Source organism: Arachis hypogaea, chromosome 19, assembly GCF_003086295.3.
Source record: "Arachis hypogaea cultivar Tifrunner chromosome 19, arahy.Tifrunner.gnm2.J5K5, whole genome shotgun sequence".
Lineage (NCBI taxonomy): Eukaryota > Viridiplantae > Streptophyta > Magnoliopsida > Fabales > Fabaceae > Arachis > Arachis hypogaea.
In genome coordinates, this window is record NC_092054.1 from 55,990,591 (window position 1) to 56,018,280 (window position 27,690).

General features: G+C 36.1%; 1 protein-coding gene across 1 annotated transcript; it reads right to left on the reverse strand.

Annotated features, from left to right (window-relative positions):
- Positions 1-984: 984 nt before the first annotated feature.
- Positions 985-3,122, reverse strand: LOC112777501 (deacetoxyvindoline 4-hydroxylase). Its single transcript, XM_025821887.3, has 3 exons — positions 2,473-3,122; positions 1,586-1,907; positions 985-1,448 (listed from the first exon to the last, which is right to left on the reverse strand). The coding sequence occupies exons 1-3, from the start codon at positions 3,015-3,017 to the stop codon at positions 1,197-1,199; spliced, it is 1,119 nt and encodes a 372-aa protein (XP_025677672.1). The 5' UTR covers positions 3,018-3,122; the 3' UTR covers positions 985-1,196.
- Positions 3,123-27,690: the final 24,568 nt, after the last annotated feature.

A 27,690-nucleotide genomic window follows, 5' to 3' on the forward strand; every position in this document is an offset into this window, starting at 1 on the left:
GAGGGGGGAGAGAAGGGGGACCGCCGCCCTGCCCTGCTGCTTTGTGTCCTGCCGCACCACCGCACGACCTTCTTCTTCTTCTTCTTCTCCTCCATACCGCCGCACCACCGCACCGCACCACCCCACCCCACCACCGCTTCTTCTTCTTTTTCTTCTTCTGTGACTGTGAACTGAATATTTTGTGAAATTTTTGAATTTTTGGTGAAATTTGTTGTGGAATATTGTTGTTGCTTAATTTGTTGATTATTTTTGGTGAAATTTCTGACTGTGAACTGGATTTTTCTTGAATTTTCTGTTGATGATGATGATGACCATGAAGAGAGGGGCATGAGGAAGAGGGGTGGAGGGTTACGGTGAGGGAGTGAGGGAGTGGGGTGAGGGGATGGGGGTTACGGTGGTGAGGGGGTGGGGGTTACGGTGAGGGGGTGAGAGGATGAGGGAGTGGGGTGAGGGGGTGGGGGGTTACGGTGAGGGGGTGAGGGGCTTGATGGTGGTGGTGGTGGTGTTGTTGGTGTTGATGGTGGTTGTGGTGATATGGTGTTGTTGCTATTGTTTGGTGTTCTTGGTGTTGGTGTTGGTGGTGGTATTTGTGTTGGTGGTGGTGATTGTGGTGGTAATGTTGGTGGCAGTGGAGGTGGTTGGGTGAGGAAGGTGAAGAGGAGAATGATGATAATGATGATAAAGGTATTTTGGTCCAAAAATTCGGATAATGATGATTTTAAAGCGTTTTTAAACGTTGAAGATGATTTTAATAAGAAAAAAAGGTCGGGGACGATTTTGATTTCGACCCCAAACCTTAAGAACGAAAAAAAGTACTTATCCCTTGTATAAATTAACAATTGTACCGAAACAATCACTTTACAGATTTATAAGAACTCATCATAATATCAAGCTTTATCCTTTCATTCCTTGTATTATCTGCGCTTTATTCTTTTATTAGTTCAAAATAGGCAATGTGATAACAACTAACAACCACACACCGTATATTATAAATATTTTATTTATTCTTCATATAGCATACATTACATCAAATACAATATTATCAGACCTTATTTAAACTGTGAACCTTATTCTGTCAAGCATACCAAACGGGTAATAACATAACAACAACCACACATATATAATATATTATTATATATTATATGACTATACTTAAAGGCTATACTTCAAATATATATGGAGGATGGAAGGTTACTTCAAATCCTGTAATACTCGAGTGTCGGGGTCATTCCAAGTCTTAAATCGAATTGGATAGTAAAATCTTTTATAGTTGTTTCCCTGTAAATGGCAGGATTTTCTTCTGATAATATTTCTTTTATGGGACCATAAAGTCTATTAGTTGGATACATAGTATTAGTGGTGAAAAAGCAAGCCACTGATATCCTTGGTGTTGCACCAGGTGCTAAAACTCTGTGCTTGATGCTCTTGAATTTGTCATTACTGACAAGCTGAAACATAAAATAAATGATCTCTTTTAATTGAATCTCTTTGGATCCTCCAAAATAATAATTAAAAGAAGCTCAAACTCCGACACTGGTTATATTCATCAAATTAATTAAATTGGAAAATGATTATTACTACTCACCTGGGTTAGGTCTCCAATATTAATGACTAAGGCTCCCTCCACTGGCTTAACATCAATCCAGCGATTTTCAACCAACACTTGGAGGCCACCAGTGTGATCTTGCAGAAGAATAGTGAGGAAATTTGGGTCTGTGTGTGCTTTGTTTCCAATTGTTTTGTCTGGTTCAGGACATGCTGGGTAGTAGTGAGATAATAGAAACATTCCTTGGGCACACTCCATTTCTTCCAAGTGTTTAGGCTTCAGTCCTAAAGCCTCTGATAGCAACTCGAATAGGGTGAGGCCTAATTTGTAAGCATATTCTGAATAACAAATCGTGATGTCCCTGTCATAAATTTGTATTGTTTAAATTTATACGTCATGACTTTCTTATAGTCAAAATCATCTATAACTTTGTTTCTGTCGTGTAACTCTTTTGTATCGTAACTCTCTTGTATTCTCAAGTTAAATAATAATAATAATAATAATAATAATAATAATAATAATAATAATAAATTATTTATAATTTCGAATAAAATTGATTAAATAATTAATTAAATTATTGATAAAGCATAAATACCAAAATAAATAATAATTCAAATAATATCTCAACACGTACAAATTGGACTATATTAAAAAGAATAAATATTTGATAATAGATAAACATTTTAAATATATATATATATATACTATAAAATAAATTATCAAACAGATATAAATAATTAAAAAATTAATATATAAAAGATTGGTCTTTTATTTTAAAACGTTGGTCTTTTTATATAAAGGATTGGTCTTTATCATAATTATTTGAAATATTAGTAAATAAAGAATAACATCATGCAGTATAAAATTTTATATATTATACATGATAGAGTGTTACTTCAAACACTGTCTAGTAGTATCATAATTACCTGCAAGTCTCAGGAAATTCCTCAGGTTTCGGAGGCTCAGGAAGCATAAGAGAAATTAAAGAATCTCTCCAGTTTGCTGCTTTTGCTTGATATAGGTCATAATTACTCGTAAATCTCACTTTCTTTAACCTGTCGCGGCTATAATATACTTTCTTCACATCATTTGGCTCCTCATGAAACCTACGAGTTCCTTCTTTCATCTCATCAAGAATTTCTTGGGGGATCCCATGATTCACGATTTGGAAAAACCCATATTTTTCACAAGCTTGACGAACCTTTGTCACGATGTCTTTTCTTGCAACACCACCGGTATCTTTCGACGAATTTCCAATAAGTCCGAGATCAATCACTGGAACCTGAAGAAACTCGTCGTCAGATGACGGTGACGATGCTTTGGATGCGCGAAATTTTGTAAAAATTAGAGGAACTTTGGTCACACCATTATCAACAAGTCCTTTGACACCGAGTTTGGTGTCATCGAAAGCCTTTATCTCTCTTTCCCATTCATCATGGGTTGAACTTTGTTGGATTATGGGATTCTCCATTTTGTACTTGTGTATCTACTTAGCTTATTAGTTTTTGTTTCTGCTTTGTAATAGGTGCTGTGATGCTTTGAAACTTAGGCCACCTTGGGGCTATTTATATACTAAACCACAAGTCCACAAGAAAGGTTGTAATAATAATTATATATTGTTCAGTCAAAATAAATAATTAATAAATTAAAAAATTTTTGAATCTGATCTGAGTTATAATATTGTTCAACTTATATTGCAAAAGCATAGTTGATTTTCTAATTAATTTTTTATTTTATTTTTACGCATTCTTTTTTATAGTACAATAATAATCTTAACTTGTTTTCCATGACTAAGGTTCAGTCATATATTCTCGTATGTAATAACGATTCTTTAATTTTGAGGATAAAATATATATATATATATATATATATATATATATATATATATATAAATTTTAAAATAATAAAGTAAAAGTCAAATGCAGAAAGAAATTTTCATTTTCGGAAAAATAAAACGGCATGTATAGTAAGAAGAATAAATAAATATTATATATAATTCTAAAGAAGAAAATAGATATTCTAAAATTGTTGAACTAGTTGTGTTGTAACATCCTATCAGTCTAAACATTATCTCTAGCCGTAAAGTAAAGCTTACACAATATTATATATAGAAAGAAGTTGTAATACTAGAAGTCCCATGAAGGAATAAAAGCTCAACGTCGCATAAAGCAGAATTATATATGCGAAGCATTCACACACGATAACTAAACGCGTAGACAAGATAAGAACAGTACATATAAATATACAACCTTCAATAAAGCTCCAAGATACAAGGTAGTGGCTAATAGATAAACAAGTAAATATATATGACATACAAAAGGAATTAGATACAGCCGGCGAAATTTAGGTCGACTAGTCAAGAGATATAACAAAGTTTTATAAAAGGCTTACTTCCTATCTCTCAAAGGTTAAAACAAAAGTCTCTAAGGCAACAAAGTTATATAAATACAAAAGATGAGAGAAAACTATAACAAAAGTAAAGTAGAATAAATCAAAGGAGAAACCATCCTCCACTCTGTCACCATGAACACAAAGTCATTGAGGTGGGTTGCGACCTGCATCTAAAAAACAACAACATATGGTATGAGAACTCGAGATTCTCAGTATGGTAACAGTGCCCAATATATAAGATGTAAGGTTTCGGGACGCCAAAGGCAATCCTAGAACTTCACATCAAACATAAGATTCAAGCTTATAAAACAATTTAATAAAATCCTGAAATGGGTCATCTATCTTAGGAGATTTTCTAAGCTAACATTAACGCCACTGTCTCACAGCCTTCGCCAGCCAAACCTCCATGCGATCCCATCGTCACCGCCTACCGAGCCTCCTCAATCCCAGTAGAAAACACAAGTAATGCAAATAAGTAAAGCAAAAGTAAAGTACATATACAGCAAGTAGAACAAATAGCAAGTAGGCATGTGATACATTTAGGCACAATAGAAGTTAAGCAAAGCATACAAATAGATAGAAAATGCATATGATGAATGCCTATCCTATTGGCTCGTGACATCACTTGTCAGTCCATAAATACCAACCCAACACATCCTTTCGGATATAGCCTTTCTGCCACGTCCGAAGATATAGCGCCTGACACACTATTGTTCTGAGGATATAGTACCTGAGACACTATTATTCTGAGGATATAGTGGCTGGCACACTTGCATGCTCATTATGAGGATATAGTTTCTGCCGCACTCTTGCAGCAGAGAAAGTTATGCAAACAGGATACCTAGCCACAAACCTCACATCTCAGTGTAAGCAAGATTAACCACAACCCTTACGCCTACCGTACAGCAACTCATCATTAATCTCTGAGTCCCAGACTTGTCATAACCATCATTAGTCGTTGATTTCACAAATTATCATCAACTCTCAAGTTCTCAAAGTCATCACCAATATAGCACTTCACCCATTCACCTACAACTTCAAAAACCTAAGTCTTTGTCTTCTAAACTCATACATAAATTTACCAATTTGATTTACTACCTCTCTTCTATTAGTCTTAGGGCCTAATTACTAGTTAAAAATATTAAATAGTAATTAAAAAAGTATAGAAAGCTAGAGAGCCCTTGAAAAGTAAAGAAATTAAATTTTCAGCAAAACAAGGGTCTTGCGTATGTGAGCCCCTATCCCGCGTACACTTGAGTTGAAATTTAGGTGTCCGCGTACGTCGCCTTCTGTTCGCGTACGCGAGTGTCTCAATCTGAATGGAATTCCCGCATCGCGTGTTAAATTTTCGCGTGCATGCCTTGAAAATATATGCTCGCGTATGCATGCTAATGCCCGTATACACGAGATACCCCAAAAAAAGGAGAATGTTCGCTTCGTGTGCAGAGCTTTGTGTACACATGCTATATCAAACTTAGAAAGTTTTTAAAGCTGCAGAAATCAGATTTTTAGCCATAACTTCCAATGTTCATAACTTCCTCTACAAAACTTCATTTTCTCCAAACTTGATATCATTTTAAAACTATTAAAATTATCTTTAATTTAAAATTAAAATCACTCAATTTCTAGGTTTGAGGCTCAAGTTATGATCCGCCAAAGTTCATTAAAAGCAAGGTTTTACAAAATTCTGCAAAATTCTCTAGATTCCAAAACTTCAAAACCAAACCAATCAAAACCTACTCAATTTCATTAAAAATACTACCACACAGTATAATTTATCATTTCATTACACTTCAATAATTTCCACACTTATTTCACTCAATCTTTCTACCTCTTCCCACCATAATTCAACAAAATCCACCACTACCAAATCAAGACATCAATATTAATAATTTTGCACAATTCAACTGTTTATCAACATCATTCATCCTATATCATCTTCAATCCTCATAATTATCATTATTCAACTCCAATATCAATAATCAAAATCATTCATTAACAGTAATAGTATAATCTCATCAAAATCATCATACATCATCAATCCAACAATTATCAACAACCAATTCAATCCTATCCTAAGGTCTACTAGCCTAAGTGTCACAAAATATTATATATTACATAGAGAAAATTAAAACCATATCTTAGCCAATTATCCTCACACACAAAACCACTTCACCACAAGCTTTCCAAGCCTCCATTCAAGAGCACTCTAGATCATGAAGAACAACAAGAATCAAAGCTAGGATTTATGACATACAACTAAACACAAAATTTTAGTGATATCTTATCTTGTCCAACAAGATTTGGAATAAAATCCACTACTAATCCAAGCTAGATTACACTTAAATAACAAAAACACAAAGAGACTCAAAAATCCAAAGTCATTTTCGAGTTTTGGGCTAGGGCAGAAAACTGGAAAAGATAGAGTGAAATCCTTACCACTTTGGTTATATAGAATTGACAGGCTTGGTGAGAGATTCGCGTGGTCACAAACGGGACACAAATCGGAGCACCGTATCTCAAGTTACAAGAGAAAGAGTGAGAGTGTAAATAGTGTTTTGTGCAAACCCTTACCTCCTCTCTCAATTTCACGTTGCTTCAGCCTTCTTGTGCTAAAAGTGTCTGAATTGGTCACTTAAGTGTGTATTTATATATTTGGCTTGGGCCTAACTTGGCCCCGATCTAGCCCGTTAGCATTTTTAACCCATTTAGCCCATTTTGGACCCAAACCTTTAAGATTAGCATCTGATTTCTAGATGTTTTCCAGATCTTTTCTACTGCTTTTATTATTCTTTCTTACTACCGGATAGATTTAAGCCGGTACTGCTGGTTAAATTACCAATACACGTTTTTAGGCAATTTTCTGTAGAAAATTATATTTCTTCACTCGAAAAAAGTCACTGAATTCAGATCTCATTGTTAAGTTTTTAAATTAAAATATCTAACTTTTCGAACCTATTATAGGTAATTAAATTATTATTTTATTTTATCTAAACGGTTGATTTTAAATTACGGTTCTACATGTGTCACAGTAAATTTTAGAAGGTTAGATTTAACGGTATTTGTATAATTTTCTAGAGTGTTTGAGAATACTCTAGATAATTCTAAAATGTTCTAGAATGTCTTAGAAGGTCCCAGAATATCTTAGAAAGTTCTAGAAGTCTCTGGAAGGTCATAGAGTATTCTAGAAGAGTCTGGATGTATATAGAAGTATGAAGAGTAGTATGGAATAATCTTGAAGTATTTAGAAAGTTGTGGTTTGATAGATATTTGTAATGAAGATTCTGGATTATTAATCTAGACCATTGATTAGATTTAATCTTAACCATCCATTAAGGAGGTGGATGGCTATAAATAGGAGAGAGAGTTAGAGTTTGTGAGTGTGAGTCATTTGTAACAAACACTTGAGTAATAAAGTGTCTTTCCACCAAAGCTTCATTTCTCTTCTGTTCTCTTATGTTCTTAGCTTTCTTACTAAGTATTTGAGGGTTAGGCTGACTTGGTCTTAGCTCAAGAGGTTGAGTAAGTCCGAGTGTCGGTACGGTAGCGTTGAAGTGTGTCCAAGGCCGTGACAATTTAGTATTAGAGCAAGGTTCAAGAGGGAGCACAAGTGATTTGTGGGTATGACTTCTAGTGTAACCATGGAGCATGTTAAGTTTCAAAGGGGAATGGATGTTATTCCTTCTAAATGGGGAGTCAAGAAGGCCCGTTCTTCAAGTGAGTCTAGAGGTAAAGACTCTAACTTCTTAGAAGAGAGAGTTTATATGTTGGAGAATATTCTATTCTCTATGGATGAGCACTTCCAAAGGATAGAACATGACAAGGAGACCCTCAAGACTCACATATTAAGAGAACTAGATGCTTTCAAAGAAAGCATGCTCCAAATCAAAGAGAAGCTTGAGAATTCCTTGATGCTATTTGAGGAAGTTCGAGTCTGGTTCGAGGAGGCAAAATCTCGACCAACCATTGTAAGGGAGACGACAAAGATTGATCTTCCAAAGCCAAAGGAGTTCAAGGGAATGAGGGACACTAGAAAAGTGGAGAACTTCCTATGGCAAATGGAGAGGTACTTTGAATGCCAAGGGGTTGTCAAAGAAGTAATAAAGGTATGTACTGCAACTCTCTACCTTTCTGATAATCCTACTTTATGGTAGAGGAGGAAGTACGCAGATATGAAAAAAGGTACTTGCAACATAGTCACATGGGAAGATTTAAAAAAGGAGCTGAAAAGACAATTCTTCTCTGAGAATATGGTCTATGAAGCAAGGAAGAAGTTGAGGTAGTTGAAGTACACGAGTACGATTAGCGACTACGTAAGAGAGTTTACCATTCTTACGCTTCAAATTCCTAACTTAGCATCAGAGGATGCATTGTTCTTCTTCATTGATGGAATCCAAACTTGGGCAAAGAAAGAACTACAAAGAAGGAATGTTAAGAATGTCGATGAGGCCATTGTGATGGCCAAATCACTTACTGAGTATCATAGGGGAGACTCTAAACTCAAGTCTTCCTCCAAACCTAGTTCTACTAAAGGTGGGGGAGACAAGGGGAAGAGTTTCTCAACCAAGAAGGAAGGAAAATAATCTTTAAAGAAAGAGTACATGGAAAAGAAGAAGGCTTTCGTGACCATGGATGTATCCAACTCATGAATACTGTGGAAAAGAAAGGCTTGATGTATGTCAAAGCCTTTATAAATGAAAAACCCGTCATGGCTATGATCAACATTAGTGCTACACACAACTTTATCACGCCTGATGAAGCAAAGAGGCTTCGGTTTAAGATCACCGAAAAGAATGACTGGTTCAAACCCGTGAATACCAAGGGTGAACCTCTTAAGGGAGTAGCAAAAAGGGGTGAGATAACTCTTGGTTCTTGGAAGGGCCTTGTGAATTTCTCAGTAGCACCCATGGATATCTAATTTGTTTGATCAACTTGGAAGAGCTAAGTGGTTCTCAAAGCTGGATTTGGGGTTAGGACATCACCAAGTGAGGATTGCCGATGGTGATGAGCCTAAGACCACGTGTGTCACAAGGTATGGATCGTATGAGTGGTTGGTGATGCCTTTTGGCTTAACCAATGCTCCTGCGACCTTTGGTACCTTGATGAACAAGATATTTCATCCTTATCTTGATCGATTTGTATTAGTCTACTTGGATGACATTGTTTTCTATAGCAATACCTTGGAGGAACATGTAGAACACTTACGAACCATGTTCAAGATCTTACGAGAGAATAACCTATATGTAAAGAAGGAAAAATGTTCCTTTGCAAGGAACGAAATCCACTTCTTAGGACACATCATTAAAGATGGAACTCTCTGCATGGACCAATAAAAGGTGAGGGCTATCAAAGAGTGGGAGCTACAAAACAAGGTATCTCAATTGAGGTCATTCCTTGGGTTAGCTAATTACTATCGGAGGTTTATCAAGGGATACTCCACCAAGGCTGCACCATTAACTAATCTTCTCAAGAAGAATCACTCTTGGGAATGGTCAAAGGAGTGTCAAAAGGTCTTTGATGAGTTGAAGACTACTATCACAGAAGGACCAGTACTAGCACTGTTCAACTATTTAAAGGTGTTTGAAGTCCACACTGATGCCTGACATAGTCAGAAGGATCAATGCCTGGCATGACAGTGGCATCCAGGCGAATAGGTCGACATTTTGGTAGAGGAAGAGGACGAGCTGTTCCTTTTCATCAGGCTGCATAGTTGAACGTACAAAAGTGAACTTATTTGGATCGTTAGCTAAAGGAATTTTCTGTAATTCCTCCATTGGGGTAGGACGATCTTGAAGCTCGGCACCTGGGTCCAACTCGGCTAAAGAAGGAAGCTAGAGTGAGTTGTGGACAGCATTTACTTGTCCACCTATAGCTCGGTTGGGCATTTTGAGACTGATGCTATAACAATGCTGAGCTTCATAGTGGTCACTATTAATTGTGGCAACAAGGTTATCCAGCACATGAAACTTCACATAAAAATGAATTGCAGATACAATTGCACCGAACTTTTTCAAAAAAAGTCGGCCAAGTATTAAGTTATAAGGACTAAAACAATCAACCACAAGGTATTGAACATCTAAAGTTTTGGATAGAGGATTCTCACCGAGTGTGGTTTGTAACCACACTGAACCTAATACAGGTACTCGTTCACTTGAAAATCTAACTAGGTCTCCAGTTGATGGCTGGAGTATGTTGTCACTCAACCTCATCTTCTAAAATGTGGAGTAGAATAGAACATCGGCGCTGCTTCTTGGGTCCAACAAGACTTTCTGAACTATTTGGTCTCCCAGTTGAATAGATATAATAACTGGGTCATCTAAATTAAGTTCGGTTGAATTAAAATTCGACGGCTGAAAAGTCATTTCAGGGAAAGTCAGCACAGTTTGATGACTATTGATGGTGCTTTCTACAGCAAGCATAACTCGGTAAGTACATTTGCGAGCTGCGCTTGATGCTCCCCGACCGGCAAAGCCGCCAAAAATGCAATTAATTACACCTCGCGGTTGATTCGGCTGAGCTGTAGGTGCTTTTTCCTTGTCCCAAGAAGATTGACTTGTAGAAGATAACTCAGATTGATGTGTGTTTCACTTTTGGGCGTGTCCGTTGATATATTAGTCCAGATGTCCTTGCCGAGCTAACCGTTCAAACAAGTCCTTGGCTATGACACACTCATCAGTGGGGTGCCCATACTTTTGGTGAAAAGCACAGTACTTTGTTTTGTTCATATTCTTCGTGTCTTGGTAGGTCCCGACCTTTTGAGGAGATTTGATGAACTTTGAATTTAATATTTCCTTGATGATTTTCTCCCTTTGGGTGTTGAACTTGGTATAGGAATCATAACGCGGTGCCAATCGAATAGATTTCTTATTTTCCGTAGTGTTATTGTCATCTTTGTTGTTTTAGTTCTTCTCGAATTTCTAGGCTTGGCGTAACTCTTCGATTTTCATTTGGTCTTTAGCCTTCTTTTGAAATTCGGCTAAGGTTTTGGGTTTGGCCACTGTGATGGTTTCTTGAATCTTTTCTGGGCGGAGTCCACTCTTTATAGCATGTAGATGTACCTCAGGTGGAGGTCTAGGATGGTCATTGCCACTTTGTTGAAGTGGGTGATATAATTCCTTAAACTTTTGTGTTGCCCTTGCTTGATAGTGTTCAAATAGTCGGAGTTATGTAGATAGATGGAAGATGCAATGAACTGATCTTCAAATTGTTTGGCGAGCTCCTGAAAGCGTGAAATGGAATCTGCAAAGGGGGTGGGTACCTGCAAAAGGCACTCCGACACTTAAATCAGTAAGTGAATTATAGTTCTTGCAGAATGCAATGAATGGAACAATCTTCTTATTATTTTCTTTGTATCTAAAAATAAAAAGTAACTGTTATGTCTCTGAGTAGTGATATTTTAAGTAGAGAGTAGTTGAATACCTAACATTTTGATTCTCGTTTGAATATCATTTATGGACAGCTGATCTTTAACTTTTTATGACTGAATTATAACAGTCATATCAATATTAAATTAAAAGTCAAAGTTAATTATAATAAATCAACTAATTTTTTCTAATAATCTGAAACATATTATAAGAAATAATTTATCTTTTATTTAAGAAAAGATTTAGTAAAATTTACCTTATAATAAATTATAAGATAAATATTTGATTTCGTTCTCTCCATAAATTGAATTGTACGAATAATCTAAAAAAAAAATATAGTTACACTTTTATAAGATTATATATTATTTTATTCTACAATATATTTATTTACTTCAGACGTAATTATTCAATTTTAATTGAAAACTCTACTTTCATCATTATCACTGTAGTTTATTGTTGTTATTGTTATTATTGTTATAGTTATTATAATAATTATTATTATAATTATTATTATTTGATTATTATTTTAAAAGTACGAAATTACTCTTTGTTTTAATTCGGAATCTGTATCTTCTCAAATCACACGATAATTGTGGATTTCTTGTAATAATAATTGTTGATTTATTGAGCTAACAATATAATGGAAATTAAATTTGTTATGTTAAAATAAGTAATAATAGCCTTGAGCAATATCAACAGTAAGAATGAGATAAAAGCGAATAATAGTGAACTTTATTTTGGAGCAATATATAAAGCATAATGATACTTTTAGTATTAGTATGTTAATGTTAATGAAATGAGTTGAGTTGAGAAATTGCATTTGTTGGATCTATAAGATATTTCAGATTGGCTCTACGGAGATGATTACCAATTTTGTTCTTTGGTCCGATCGTGTCGATATTTTATCAGATATTATCTAATAGATCAATTCAGTCTGATCCAAAATGGAATTAGATATGTGGATTTACACACCTAACTTTCGAGTATTATTTGTAATTTGTAATTCTTGATGAGTATTTGTTTCAAAGTTTAAATATAGAAAAATGTTAGAGAGATGGTAAAATTTATTATTTTTTATTAATATTTAATTATTAATATTTAAAAATATAAGTTAAAAAAATATTGTTAGATTATTTTACTAAAAAAATTAAATTAATAATTAAAAGTTATAACTAAAAATAATAAATTTTAATAATTTTAAAAAAAATTTAAAACTATATTCAAAGAAATTATATTCCCAAGAATATTATGCCCATGTATTCTAAAAAACCTGCGTATATAGTACTAAAAATAATGAGTAGGAATCGTTTATGATATTTTCAAGAATAAATTACTTTTTTTTTAATTTTATTATATGTATCGTGTAATGAATTTTCAATTTCCAAAACACCCCATATCAATAAAAAGAATGAAGAGTAACTCTATGGCTGATAACTTCTACATGAATTTTTATTTCATTGATATAAAAATATTAAATACCTACCTTTTAGAATGAAAATAAAAATCTTATTTTCACATGTTTGAGAGTCGGTCTAACTTTTGATTGCCCGGTCAATGTTTGAGTAGATCCGTAGCATGTAAATGTAATAATTTAGATATTAGTAATAGTTATTTAGTCAACATACAAGTTGTTGTCACCCTAAAGAAAAAGAGAAAAGTTGACTAACAATGCAACCTGCTACTCCTAAATTCTAAATTTGACAAGATAATTAATCCCTTTCGCGATAAATAGTATCGGAGACCTTTAATATTAATTACTCTCTCCAATCTCTATTCTCGAGTCTCTAGGACAGTGTTTCGTCAGTATTCATTTCCATCAAAGCATAAAATACAATAGTATATGTATATTATTCATATCATAAGACACAAATATATATTAGGATTTTTTATTTAAATAAATTAAAAAAATATTTTATTTATTAAAATAAATAATTTTAAAAATTATTACGAAAATATGTAGAATGACTTATTTCGTTTACAGTATAAACGAGAGAAAATTTACACGTATTTTATTTATACTGTAAATAAAATAAGATAGTGCAAGTGACACGTGTATATCTCGTTTACAATGTAAATGAGATACGTGTAAACTTATCTCATTTACATTTTAAACGAAATAAGATTGGGTGAGACCTATATATAGATGTTGTTTACAGTGACTTCTTGGGCCTCATTTCCAACTTTTCCACCACTTTCTCCTCTCTTCTATCCTTTTCTAACCATTTTATTGAGTAAGACGAAGATGGTACGCGCAGATGCACGTGATCTGGACATCAATCGACTGAATGTGACATGGCACATCGCCGGAGCAACCGACTTTGTGGTTAGTTTTGTTATTTTGACGTTTATGTTATCCTACATATGTATACTCATGGTTAAATGTATCGTTAGCAATAGATCATTGATAGTGTATGATTTTAGGAATATAGATTTGATTTTTTTTGTAATTAAGTTTATAAGTACATAATTATTAATTTAGATATTAAATGTTGGAACAGATGTTTTCCAACTTTGAAGTTAATTTATTAGCTACATGTTTCTTAATTTATTAATTTGGTTATTAACTATTCAAGTAAAAGTTATTTTTTAATTGAACAATTATGTAATTTTGTATTTATCTAAATTAAATTATTAAATAAAAATTTGTTAATTAGATTATTAATTACTTTATTCAATATTTTTATTTTAAGTAATGTATTGAAAAAATGTTTATTAATTAGCTAAGTAAATATTAGGGATAAGTATGGTTTTGGTCCCTAAAGTTTAGCGCCAGAATCGATTTCGTCCCTCTTCTAATTTTGGATTTAAAATCATCCTTAATGTTTTTTTCGTATTAAAATCGTCCTTTTAATTTTTTTGGACAAAAATACCCTCACCACTACCAACATAATTACTTCCTCCACCACCACCGCCACTAACACCAACACCACCGCCACAACAAGCTCCACCACCACCACCACCAACACCAACACCAACACCACCCCCCACCAACTGCCACTCCACCACCATTATCAACATCATCATCATCATCAACACCCACTGCCACTCCACCACCACCAACACCACCACCAACACCGCCGCCGTCCCCTTCCCCCTTTCCCCTTCCCCCACCCCCACCCCCACCCCGCGTCCCCTCCCCCTCCCCGTCTCCCCCTTCCCCCCACCCCGCGTCCCCTCCCCCTTCCCCCCACCCCACGTCCCCACCGTCCCCTCCCCCTCCCCGTCTGCCCTTCCCCCCACCTCCACCTCCACCTCCACCTCCACCTCCACACAGAGAAGCAGAAATAGAAAATCAATAAATCAGAAATAGAAAGCAACAATAATATTCCACAAATCAGCAATAAATCACCATCAAGAAGCGGCGAGCAGCGGTGGGGACGGCGAGGCGGCGAGGCAGAGGCGGAGGCGAGGCAGAGGCAGAGGCGGCGAGGCAAAGGCGGCGAGGCAGAGGTGGAGGCGAGGCAGAGGCAGAGGCGGCGAGGCAGAGGCGGTGGGAACAGCCGAGGCGACAGCGACAGCCGCCGTCCCCTTTCCCCTTTCCCCTCCCCCTTCGCCTTTCCCCTTCCCCCCACCTCCACCCCACGTCCTTTCCCCTTCCCCCAACCCCGAACCCCACGTCCTTTCCCCTTCCCCGCGAAGCTTCGCCGCCGGCGCTGTCCCCCTCCCCCTCCCCCTCCCCCTCCCCCTCACCCTTCGTATACCCTTTGCCTCCCCCCTCACAAAATGCGTTTTCTTTTTTTTTTTAATTTTATATTTTTTTATTAAAGTAAGGGTAAATTTGGAATAAATTAAAAATTTTTATTAAAAAGGATGATTTTAAAATGAAATGCAACATTAAGGACGATTTTAAGTCGAAAATTACATCAGGGACGGTTTCGATTCTGACCCTCAACATTAGGGACCAAAACATTACTTATCCCTAAGTATTAACATAAAAAGTTTTATTTTCCCTAATTCAGTTAAATAAATGTGTATAATAGTTCACTCAATTTGTTATGTCAATACACATATACAATATTTTTCTAATTGTGATCATTTATTTTTTGTCAGATGCCTCGCTTACTTCTGCCTCGTGAGTGAGTCACACACTTCCACCACCAGACGCCATCGTCCAGTATTTGAGGGAGGCTGGCTTCGCCGACACAGTGCCTTTCAGGGACTACTTGGTGCCAGGCCTCCAGTGGTTCCGCAGTAGGAGGCAAAAAGGATCGAGTCTTTTTCATTGAACTTACATGGCTTTGGGACCGAGTCTGCCATACGCCCGAGACAGATGATCCAGAGACACTCCGACAGTATGCGACATGTTACATCTTGTTATTGATTGGGAGTTACCTGATGACGAACAAGTCGAACAACCTGGTCTATCTTCGATGGCTGCCACTACTTGTGGACTTTCAAACGTGCCATGGTCTGTCTTGGGGTTCGGCAGTGCTTGCATGGACCTACCATTCGCTGTGCTCTGCAGTACACCAGGGCGCTTGCCGTGTTAAGCACCTATCAGGCCAGAATGTACTTAATGATCTTAGGTTGTTCAATTTACCTGCTGATGTCCAGCCTACTGCTAGCCTGCTGAGGGACGTTCTTCACCTTCCCCAGAATGTCCCTGATCGGTGTTGGCATGCCAGGGAGGAACAAATACGTGCCATCGACAGAAACAAACAGCTTACAATACTTGAAAGCCCCAACACAGGACAGGAAGGCCTAGAATATTTTTTCAAACATGCTACAATTGCGGACCATAAGGTGTCCATCATAGTAAGATAAGGCTCTGAACTCACATATTGTTCCGAGACAACAATTCTGCAGTGCTTATAACAACTTCAGCACCTTGTTATATGACTCCTCTAATTTTTGTAATAATTTTTAAAACTATTTATTTCAATAAATAAAATATATTTTAATTTATTTAAATAAAAAATCTCAAATATTTTATAGGCACAATAACATATAAATGTATACAAAATACATATACTTAAGTTTTTTTTTAAGTTAGAACGACACTAAAAAACTATATATCTATACAATGCAGTATACTTTTATATCTAATTATTTTTCAGTTATGAATTTTATTTTAATCTAAACTTCTTTTTTCACCTTTTTTTTGTTTTTTTATTTTTCTTTCTCTCGCTAACATTGTCATCTCCCTCTGTTATTGCTCTTTTCACCTGCATTTGCACCAGCGTCCTCCTCTCTTTATCCTCACTACAAGAAAAATATTTGTTTAGCCACATTTTTTTAAACTACATTTGAAAAACATAACCTATTGACGGGAGAATTAATGTCGGTTTAGAATTTCTCAATATAATTTCATTGCAAGCATAGTCTAAACCAATAATTAACTCTCAATCAAAGTTTAAAAGGTTGTCACAATACAAACCAAAATAATTGGGAGTAGAATCCTGGGTCATTCTCCATAAGAATTGCAATCTAGTGCTCAATTATTGGCTATGAGAAAAATCGGGAGTTGATAGCAATAATAAGGAATGTAAATAACAAAGAATTAAAGAAGCAAACATTAACTAAATATCAAAAGTAATTAAACTAAGGCAACTAAAGAAATTAACTAAGAAAGGCCTTGGCAAGGGTTGATGGTTAAAGATCACTATCTTTGTCACTAATCATAACATGATAATTATAAAGAGCAAACCCACTTTGTCATCCACAACATTGGAAGAAAGTTAAATGGGCTTAATTAATCCTAATCCATAAGTCCTAGCCAACTCACTAATTGACTTAGTAAAAGACTAGCGTTAATGAAAACAAGACTAATTAAGATCTCTAAATTATTAATCAACTTGGACAATAGTAACTCAAGATTACCAAATCCATCAATCACAAGCCAAGAACACAAAAATCTAATCCATAACTAAAAGAAACATTTCATCAAACACCTAGAATGCAATAAAGGCAAACATCATAAAATGCAAGTTAATAAAAGCCATAACTAACCAAAGCAAGAAATCAATAATGGCAACTAAAGCAAACATCAAAGGACATGAAAACCTCAAATTGCATTGAAAAAAAAGTTGAAATTAACAAGAGAGACAAAATAAAGGAACTAAAAAGTAAAACTAAACAAATTAAGATGCAGGAATTAGAAGATACAAAGAAAACTAAAACTAAAACAAGATTAAAACCTAAATCTAAAGAAAAATTAAACTAATAAACCCTAAATTCTAGAGAGAAGTTAGAGCTTCTCTCTCTAGAATCATCCTAAAACAAGATAAAAACATAAAACTAACACTACTTGGTTCATCCCCCCTCAATCCTTTGTTCAATAGCATTATAAAATAAGTTGGATTGGACCCAAAATGGCTAGAAATCGCGGATCACGTATTGTATTTAATGAGTCAAGTGCTGCATGTCATGCGTACTCATGAGGCATGCGTACGCGCGACTTAACTCCATGACTATAGAGAATTGCATATTGATGAGAAGATTATTGCTAGTCTAGAATTTCTCAAAATAGAATATGTTCATTGCAAGTATAGCCTAGACCAACAAACAATCCTCTCAATCAAAGTTTAATTTTCAAATCAATAATTAACCGAGATCAAGGGTACTTCAACCTCGGGTCGTTCTCCCTAGGACGCAATTGGAAGTGTTTCTCTTTCGGTTGTTAAGAGGACAAAAGGGTTTTGAATTAAAGAACGAAAGATTAAAGGAACTAAGCAATAAAAAAACTAAGAGATAAGCAAAATTGTGAATTAATGCAAGTAAAGAGAATGTAAGATCAAAACTAGTGAAAATGCTAAAAATGCAATAAAAGAGCCTTGACTTGGGAATGAGAATCTAAGAATTCTATCATTGCCATAACCACAACTATGGTAATTATGATGAGTCAATCTCGCCTAGTCAACCCCAACCATCGAGGAGTAAGCCAAGCAAGCATAATTGACCTTAATCCATAAGTCCTAACTAACTTACAAAACTAGTTGATAAAAGGCTAGCGTTAATGGAAACAAGAGTCAACTAACTACCCAAGAATTACCACTAAATGTCGGACATTATGACTCTAGTATCCTAGGAACTCAAACCACAAGCCAAGGTGGGAAAATCTACTCAAAACTCATAATTGGTATTTTTACAAACACCTTGTGTGCATGAAACTAAAACATGGAAAATTGCAAAGTAAAATGTAAAACTATAACCAACTATCAACAAAACCAAACATAAACAAGCAATCAAACATAAAGGAGGCATGAAACATAAAATTCATTAATCAAAATTTCAAGAACTCAAAATTGCAATTATAAACAAAGTGCTTGAACCAAAAGAAATGAAAGCAAGGACAATGTAATTAAAGAGGAATTAAAGAGTACTTACAATTAAAGATGATCAAATTCCAAAATTAAGCTTGTTATAAAATGCTACAATGGAAATGGAAATTAAAACCCTAAGAGAGCAATTCTACACTACACCTACTCCTACTCCTACTATATAAAACTATGAAAAATAAATTCTAAGTCCTAATGCCTTCAAAAGTGTTGATATCCCCTTTATATAGCCCTTCATTTCAGCATTTCAGCCTTCCAAAATGGGCCAAGAGCCCCCAAAATTCGTGCTACACGTGTTTCATTAATGAAATCACATGTTGGGTCCTGTGCGGACGCACAAATGTGTGCGTCTGCACACTCAGCTAAAAATTGATCTGTGCGTACGCACGGCTACTTGTGTACACGCACACATAGAAATTCCTTCTTGTGCGTACGCACGCAAGCTTGTGCGCACGCACACTTGTCTGTGTGCTCTTTTCCTTGTTTTTTTCATGTTCTCTCCCTTGTACATGCTTTCTTCCACTTTTGGCCATCCATTCTTGCCTCTAAGGCCTGAAATCACTCACAAACCATATCACGACATTGAATGACATAAAAGTAGAATTAAATTGCTCATTTCAAGCACAAAATTGCATGTTTTCACATTTAGAATCAAATTAGGGACAAAACACAAAAGTATGTTATCTTAGTAAATAAGTGTGAGTTTATATGATGAAATCCATCCAATTTGAGTCAAAATATACCATCAAATACGGACCCATCAATTCTCCCACACTTAAATAATAGCATGTCCTCATGCTAAACCAACAAGGAAAGTAATCAAAGGGGTACCCAACTTATTGAATGCAACTACCTATATGCATGCAAGTATGTATATACTATCTATGCCTATATATCTATCTATAGTTTCCTATGAAGTTGGTGAAAACAAACAATGAAATTTCCAAGCAAGTATATAGACATATAGGGCTAAGCAAAGAAGTAGCTCAATGTAATCAAAATTGAAAGAATTGATTTAACTCATCAAAAGAATCAACTTGCAAGAATGCATGATAAGAAGGGTGGAAACATAGAATTGAGTGACTGAACCCTCACTAGGTGTGTATACACTCTAATCACTCGGTGTCTAGGGTCAATTCACTCAAATCTCTTCCTAATCATGCTTTCAGGGAATTACTTTTCATCTAACAATCGACAAGTAATTGATGCATGAATGCAATTATCATGAGATCTTCATATGGTTGTAATGGGGTTAGGGTTAAGATGGGATAGATATGGCTAAGTGGACTAAAATGGTTGAATCCTTGATTAGTTTAAGTCTCCACATCAACCTATATCAACCAAATCACAATAAAATACAATCCTAACCTCCCATAAATTCTTTTTCACAAACGCTCATGTATGGCTTATTATTCACATCACATATGCATTTCTTATTCATTTTTCTTTTCTTTGGGATAACTTTCATCCCCTTTTTATGATGATGAAGTTTGTTTTTTTTTTTTTGAAAGTAAAATGCATATGGTCTTAGTAGCTCATACATGAATGCACCCATTTTCCAAAATTTTCAATAAATACCCAAAAATAATATTTTTCAATCACTACCAATATTTTCCAATATTCTCCCACACTTAAATGAGACACACTTCTCCAACCTAAGCTAATCAAGGATACAATCCAAGGTTATTCATAGTTTTACGCTTAGGTTTTTGACGTGGTTATAATTTGAACAAAGGGGATTAAAAAGCTCAAAGGGGTTAACAAAGGTAGATGCAAAGGGTAGGCTATATGGGTAAAGTGAGCTATGCAAAGATGGCCTCAATGATGCTCAATGCAATTCAAAACATCAATAATTGGAAATAAAGAATCAAGCAAAACCAAGATTACAATCATAGAAGAGATATAGCACACAATGAACAAAATTAGTGGTTAAAATGTGTAGCCACTCAATATAGCTCAAAAACTCACAAGGTATTTGTTCTTTACTCTTCTATGTTCGAAAAAGAAATCATTCAAGCAAGTTTGAAAATAATTTTCTCAATCAATTCAATAAAACACCCTTGAAACACAATTCTTGGAAATCTTTGTTTTTTTCACCAAAATTATTTCCTATATATATGTATCATGTGATGGACGCAATTTTCAAAATTTCCTAGTTCTCTTCCTAATTTTCAATAAGCAAAAAGTAACATGAACAATTAGGATCAAAATGAACTAGGCACTATGCTATTCATAACATCCAATCACAACTTCTATCTATATAATATATATACTAAGTGAAATATGCGAAAATGCAACATATATAAAATATATACCAACTAAAAATGCAATGCAATAGTGAAAAATACTCCAAATATCTACAAGAGACATAATAAAAGAAATCAAAAATTAAAGTGCAAAGTGTTCGGAAGAGAAAGTTTACGCCCTGAGAATGGTGAATCCTCCCCCACACTTAAGCGTTGCACGGTCCTCCGTACACGAACATAATCCGGGGGGGATGTCTTTAAGTTCTTCCACCTTCGGTTGGTGGATGCGGGGGCTTGGGTTGTGTGGAAATCACCAAGTCTAATGTATGCTTGGCATCTCCATCCTCGGTGTCCTCCTCCTCTCCCGGCTCCTTGCCGTTATGTCTCATTCTCAAAAAGAGTGAATAAGGTATAATTAAGAATCGTAGGGAAAGTAGCACAAAAAGTTAAAAAGGGGTAAGTCAATAAGCATCTAATTGAGGAATTTTACATAGTGGTGTGGAATACACATAACGGCCGGTTAAAATGGCATCCACACAATCAAAAAGTGAGCATGAGTTCCTCAACTAGATGACCTAAGATGCAAGCAATGGATGAGCATCAATTAAATACAAGCAAGCTTAGGCAACTATAACAAGGGTGAATTGAATGTAAGAGATGTTGGATATTGAAGTTGTGCAAGTGAAAGAGAAAAATTGACATAAAATAGCACAAAAAACAATAACCAATTCAATGATGAAGAGAAATTACTTATTCATTCTTAAGGATAAGGCAATAATCACATGGGAATGTGCTTGCTACAAAAAGTGACGAGTCTTGATAAGAATCAAGTCGAGTCAACTCAAACAAATGCAAAACATTAACAAGGAGCAGATACCTTGTGATGAGATTATATTGACTTAAAAACCATGATGAACAAGCAATTCCATTCAATTCACTAAATTCAATATGTACTTGTTAAAAGTGCCACCAAATAAGAGACAAAAAGTCAATTTCTAAATTAATTTGGTGCAAGTAACTCAAGATAATGAACAAGTACATTATTGGAATTCCAATCCCAAAATAACATCATAATCATTCAAAAGTACACAATTCTTAATTAGAATGCCAAACAAGGATATGGTCTAACACATATGGTCGCGACAAAATATGCATTAAACAAAAAGTTCATTCAGGCATTATGTCAAACACATGGAATGTGGTGCACATATTCACAAAATTTAAATCAAGATTCAAATATCAACAACCCACAATTGAAAATTGAACACTTGCAATGTAAGAACAAATAAAGTATTAAGCAAAACTCAAGCTAAATAACAAAAGTTAAATAAGGAAAACAGAAATTAAGCAAGCAACTAAGCATAAAAAGGAAGATTAAAACAAGAAGATTGAAGAGATGAAGAATACAAAAGAAAGGGATAGGCAACAGTGGCACTTGTGATAGCCACTGCGAGGCTCACAGCGACGGTGCTACACCGGAGAAGAGAAGAAAGAAAGAAGAAAGAAGAAAGAAAGAAGGAGAAAAGAAATAAAAGAAAGAAGAAAGAAGGAGAAAGAAGGAGAAAAGAGAAGAAAGAAGAGAAAGGAGCGAAACAGGGCAACCTTTCTTATTGGCGCCCAGATCGCGACCTGTGCGGACGCATAAAGTGGTGTGCGTACACACACTAGCAGAAATTGGTAGCGTTCAGGCGCACAAGACGTGCGAGCGCTTGTGGCAGAGAGGGTCTCAAGACGTGTGCATGCACACATGGCTGTGCGCATGCACAGAACACTTTTTTTTTTTTGAGAAAAGAGACGTGTGCGGCCGCACGCATGGTGTGCGGACGCACAGAGGAGAAAAAGAAGGTGGTGTACACACGCACAAGCCATGCGTGTGTTGCAAACAGAGGGAGATTTTAGGGGCGTGCGGGCGCACATTGTTGTGCGCACGCACAGGGACTGAGAAACAGGAGAACTGTGTGGACGCACAGGGCTGTGCGTACGCACAGGTCTCTGTTCCTGCAACAAAAATTTTGCCTCCAAGGCATCAAACTTGACATCCAAAACAGGTTTTCAAGTCCCAAAACATCATAAAACTCCCAAAAACACATTATTTCACCACAATGAACTAACAACCATCAAAATAAAACTAACCAACCAAGCAACATAACCAATTTATTCATGAAATAAAAGCTAAAAGAGAGAAAGTTAGAAGGATATTACCATGGTGGGGTGTCTCCCACCTAGCACTTTGATTTTAAGTCCTCAAGTTGGACTTTTGGGTGAAGCTTGTGTCATAGTAGCTTATGCTTCCACTCATCGTTGAGTTGCCACCCATGTTTGTTCTTCAAGAATCCTCCGGGATCCTAAACGAAGTACATTAAGCTCCTAAGCAACCTCAAGCAAGAAATTGGGATCCAAAATTGTTGATCATTGGAACTTATACTGGGATCCCATACTTTGGTTTCTCTATCACCCTCTTGTTGGTTTTCACTTATGCCCTTGGATGAACAACCTCTTGAAGCAACTTTGAAGCACCCACCCAAGTGTTGGACTCCTCCAAATTGAACCTTGCACCATTTATGCCTTGAATTCTGTTGGCAACCAACACCCAATCCTTCACCATTTAATACTCCAAGAAGCACCTTGAGTTGATAATCTGTTTCCAAGAGAGAAAATTGATATGGGCCTATAAAGCTCATGGAGGAAATTGTTACCCACTCCATTTGTCCTTGGGGTGGAGTTATCCTATTAAGCTCTTGCACAATTGCTTCCACTTCTTGGGTGATCACCTCTTCCTCACCACCCTTTTCAAGCTCTTCCATATCCCTCTCAAACTCAAGAGTGGAAGGCTCCTCAAGATCATTGAGGGGGTTGACCAAGGTGGACAAAAAATCATTGATGATACAATCTACTTCTTGATCAAACTCTCTCAATTCTCTATTTACCTCTTTTGGTTCACTAGTTCTACCTTCCTCCTCTTTTTGTAACTCTTGTTCTAGCTCTTCTTCTTTCTCTTGAGGCTCCATGTTCTCCTCTTCATTGCACTCCTTCATTGCTCCTCCACATTCCTTGAGGGGAATGTCTTGATTGCTTGAGTGTAGCAAGGTCAAGCGGTGCACCACTTCGGTTATGGTGTCCATGAACTCCCCTTGCTTCCTTCGGAACCCTTCTTGCTCTTGGAAGAATGCTTGAAGGTCTTGTTCTTCTTGGGGGTAAGGGTTGGAAGACTTCATATTGGGATGGAAGAGAAGGTTCAAAAGTTGGGAGAAAGGTTGTACATGTGGGAGGTGTGTCATGTGGGTGGGGATATTGAGGTGGTGTATAAGGATGTGGTGGTTCATATGGTTGGTGGCAAGGTGTATAGACATTTTGATTCCACGAAGGTGTATGGTATGGTACTTGAAGGTTTGGTGGTTGGAGGGTATGTATGGGGTATTTTTCATATGCTTGGGTTTGATATTCATATAGGGGAGAGTATGGCTCGTTGTAGGATGAGGGAGGTGGTTGCCATGAGTGTTGCTCATACACAATTGGTTCCTCCCTAAATTGATTCTTCCACTCCATGAAGCAATCCCAATTGGAATTTATCATTTCCTACAAAACACTCAGAACCAAGCTCCAAGCAACAAAGGTGATATCTCATAAAGAAAATAGAAAATAAAGGCAAAAGACATAAGTAAACAAGAAAAACAAACACCTTAATATTAACAAAAATGACTAAACAACCAAAAAGCAAGATATTTACACTATCAAAATATTTACAACAACCAAAAGATAGCACTCAATTGCATCCCCGGCAATGGCGCCAAATTTGATAGTGAACATTACCGTCGACTAGGAATTTAATCTCAAAATAAGATTGCCGTTGTAAGTATAGTTCCGAGCCAACAAGTAGTGCTCAAATCAAATATTCCAATTCAAAAGAAAATATAACCGAGAGTAATCAAATCTCGGGTCGTTCTCCCTAGGACGCAATTGGAAGTGTTTCTCTTTCGGTTGTGAGGAAAAGGGGTTTTTAATTAAAGAACGAAAGATTAAAGGAACTAAGCAATTAAAGAACTAAGAGATAAGCAAAATTGTGAATTAATGCAAGTAAAGAGAATGTAAGATCAAAACTAGTGAAAATGCTAAAAATGCAATAAAAGAGCCTTGACTTGGGAATGAGAATCTAAGAATCCTATCATTGCCATAACCACAACTATGGTAATTATGATGAGTCAATCTCGCCAAGTCAACCCCAACCATCGAGGAGTAAGTCAAGCAAGCATAATTGACCTTAATCCATAAGTCCTAATCAACTTACCAAACCAGTTGATAAAAGGCTAGCGTTAATGGAAACAAGAGTCAACTAACTACCCAAGAATTGTCACTAAATGTCGAACATTATGACTCTAGTATCCTAGGAACTCAAACCACAAGCCAAGGTGGAAAAATCTAATCAAAACTCATAATTGGCATTTTTACAAACACCTTGTGTGCATGAAACTAAAACATGGAAAATTGCAAAGTAAAATGTAAAACTATAACCAACTATCAACAAAACCAAACATAAACAAGCAATCAAACATAAAAGAGGCATAAAACATAAAATTCATTAATCAAAATTCCAAGAATTCAAAATTGCAATTATAAACAAAGTGCTTGAACCAAAAGAAATGAAAGCAAGGACAATGTAATTAAAGAGGAATTAAAGAGTACTTACAATTAAAGATGATCAAATTCCAAAATTAAGCTTGCTATAAAATGCTACAATGGAAATGGAAATTAAAACCATAAGAAAGCAATTCTACACTACTCCTACTCCTACTCCTACTATATGAAACTATGAAAAATAAATGCTAAGTCCTAATGCCTTCAAATGTGTTGATATCTGGTGCACAAAATTGTGATCTCAATGGCGCCAACAACTTGGTATGCACAATTGTAATCTCAAATCTTTTTCACAACTTCACACAACTAACCAGCAAGTGCACTGGGTAATCCAAGTAATAAACCTTACGTGAGTAAGGGTCGATCCCACGGAGATTGTCGGCTTGAAGCAAGTTGTGGTCATCCTTGTAAATCTCAGTCAGGCAGATTCAAATGGTTATGAGGTTTTGATAATTAAAATATAAATAAAATATAAAATAAAATAGAGATACTTATGTAATTCATTGGTGGAAATTTCAGATAAGTGTCTGGAGATGCTTTGTTGCTTCTGAACTTCTGTTTTCCTACTGCCTTCTTCCAATCATGCGTTACCCCCTTCCATGGCAAGCTGTATGATCTTTTCGGATGAAAACAAATCCATATGCACTGTCACCGCACGGCTAATCATCTGTCGGTTCCCGCTAGCGTCGGAATAAGACCATTGTCTTTTTGCACACTGTCACTTGTTCCCCACATTCGCAGGTTTAAAGCTCGTCACAGTCATCCCTTCCCAGATCCTACTCGAAATACCACAGACAAGGTTTAGACTTTCCAGATCTCAGGAATGCTGCCAATGGTTCTAGCCTATACCACGAAGAATCTGATCTCACGGAATGGACTGCTCTATTGTTAGGAGAGACAACCATGCGTCGTGAACCAGGAGGCTAAGAGATATACACTCAAGCTATTGCAGGTAGAACGAAAGTGGTTGTCAGGCACGCGTTCATAAGTGAGAATGATGATGAGTGTCACGGATCATCACATTCATCAGGTTGAAGTGCGAGTGAATATCTTAGAGAAGAAGTAGGCATTAATTGAATAGAAAAACAATAGTACTTGTATTAATTCATGAAGAACAGCAGAGCTCTACACCTTAATCTATGGGGTGTAGAAACTCCACCGTAGAAAATACATAGGTGAAAGGTCTAGGCATGGCCGTGAGGCCAACCTCCAAACATGTACAATGATCAAAAGATTGTCAAAAGACTCTTAAGTCAATCACTAAAAGTAGTTTTTATACTAAACTAGTAATCTAGGTTTACAGAAAATGAGTAACTAAGTGCAGATAGTGCAGAAATTCACTTCCGGGGCCCACTTAGTGTGTGCTTGGGCTGAGCATTGAAGCTTTTTCATGCTTAGGCTGTTCCTGGAGTTAAACGCCAGCTTTGGTGCCAGTTTGGGCGTTTAACTCCAATTCTGGTACCAGTTTGGGCGTTTTACGCCAGAATTCCTTGGGCTGACTTTGAATGACAGTTTGGGCCATCAAATCTCGGGCAAAGTATGAACTATTATATATTGCTAGAAAGCCCAAGATGTCTACTTTCCAACGCAATTAAGAGCGTGCCAATTGGGCTTTTGTAGCTCCAGAAAAATCACTTAGAGTATAGGGAGGTTAGAATCCAACAGCATCTGCAGTCCTTTTTCAGCCTCTGAATCAGATTTTTGCTCAGGTCCCTCAATTTCAGCCAAAAAATACCCGAAATCACAAAAAAACACACACAAACTCATAGTAAAGTCCAGAAATGTGATTTTTGAATAAAAACTAATAAAAATATAATAAAAAGTAATAAAAACATACTAAAAACTATGTAAAAACAATGCCAAAAAGGGTATAAATTATCCGCTCATCACAACACTAAACTTAAATTGTTGCTTGTTCCCAAGCAACTAAAAACAAAATAGGATAAAAAGAAGAGAATATACAATTTATTCCAAACTTATCAATGAAGATTAGTTTCAATTAGATGAGCGAGACTTGTAGCCTTTTTACTTCTGAACAGTTTTGGCATCTCACTTTATCCCTTGAAGTTTAGAATGATTGGCATCTATAGGAACTCAGAATTCAGATAGTGTTATTGATTCTCCTATTTCAGTATGTTGATTCTTGAATACAGCTACTTTATGAGTTTTGGCCGTGACCCTAAGCATTTTGTTTTCCAGTATTACCACCGGATACATAAATGCCACAGACACAT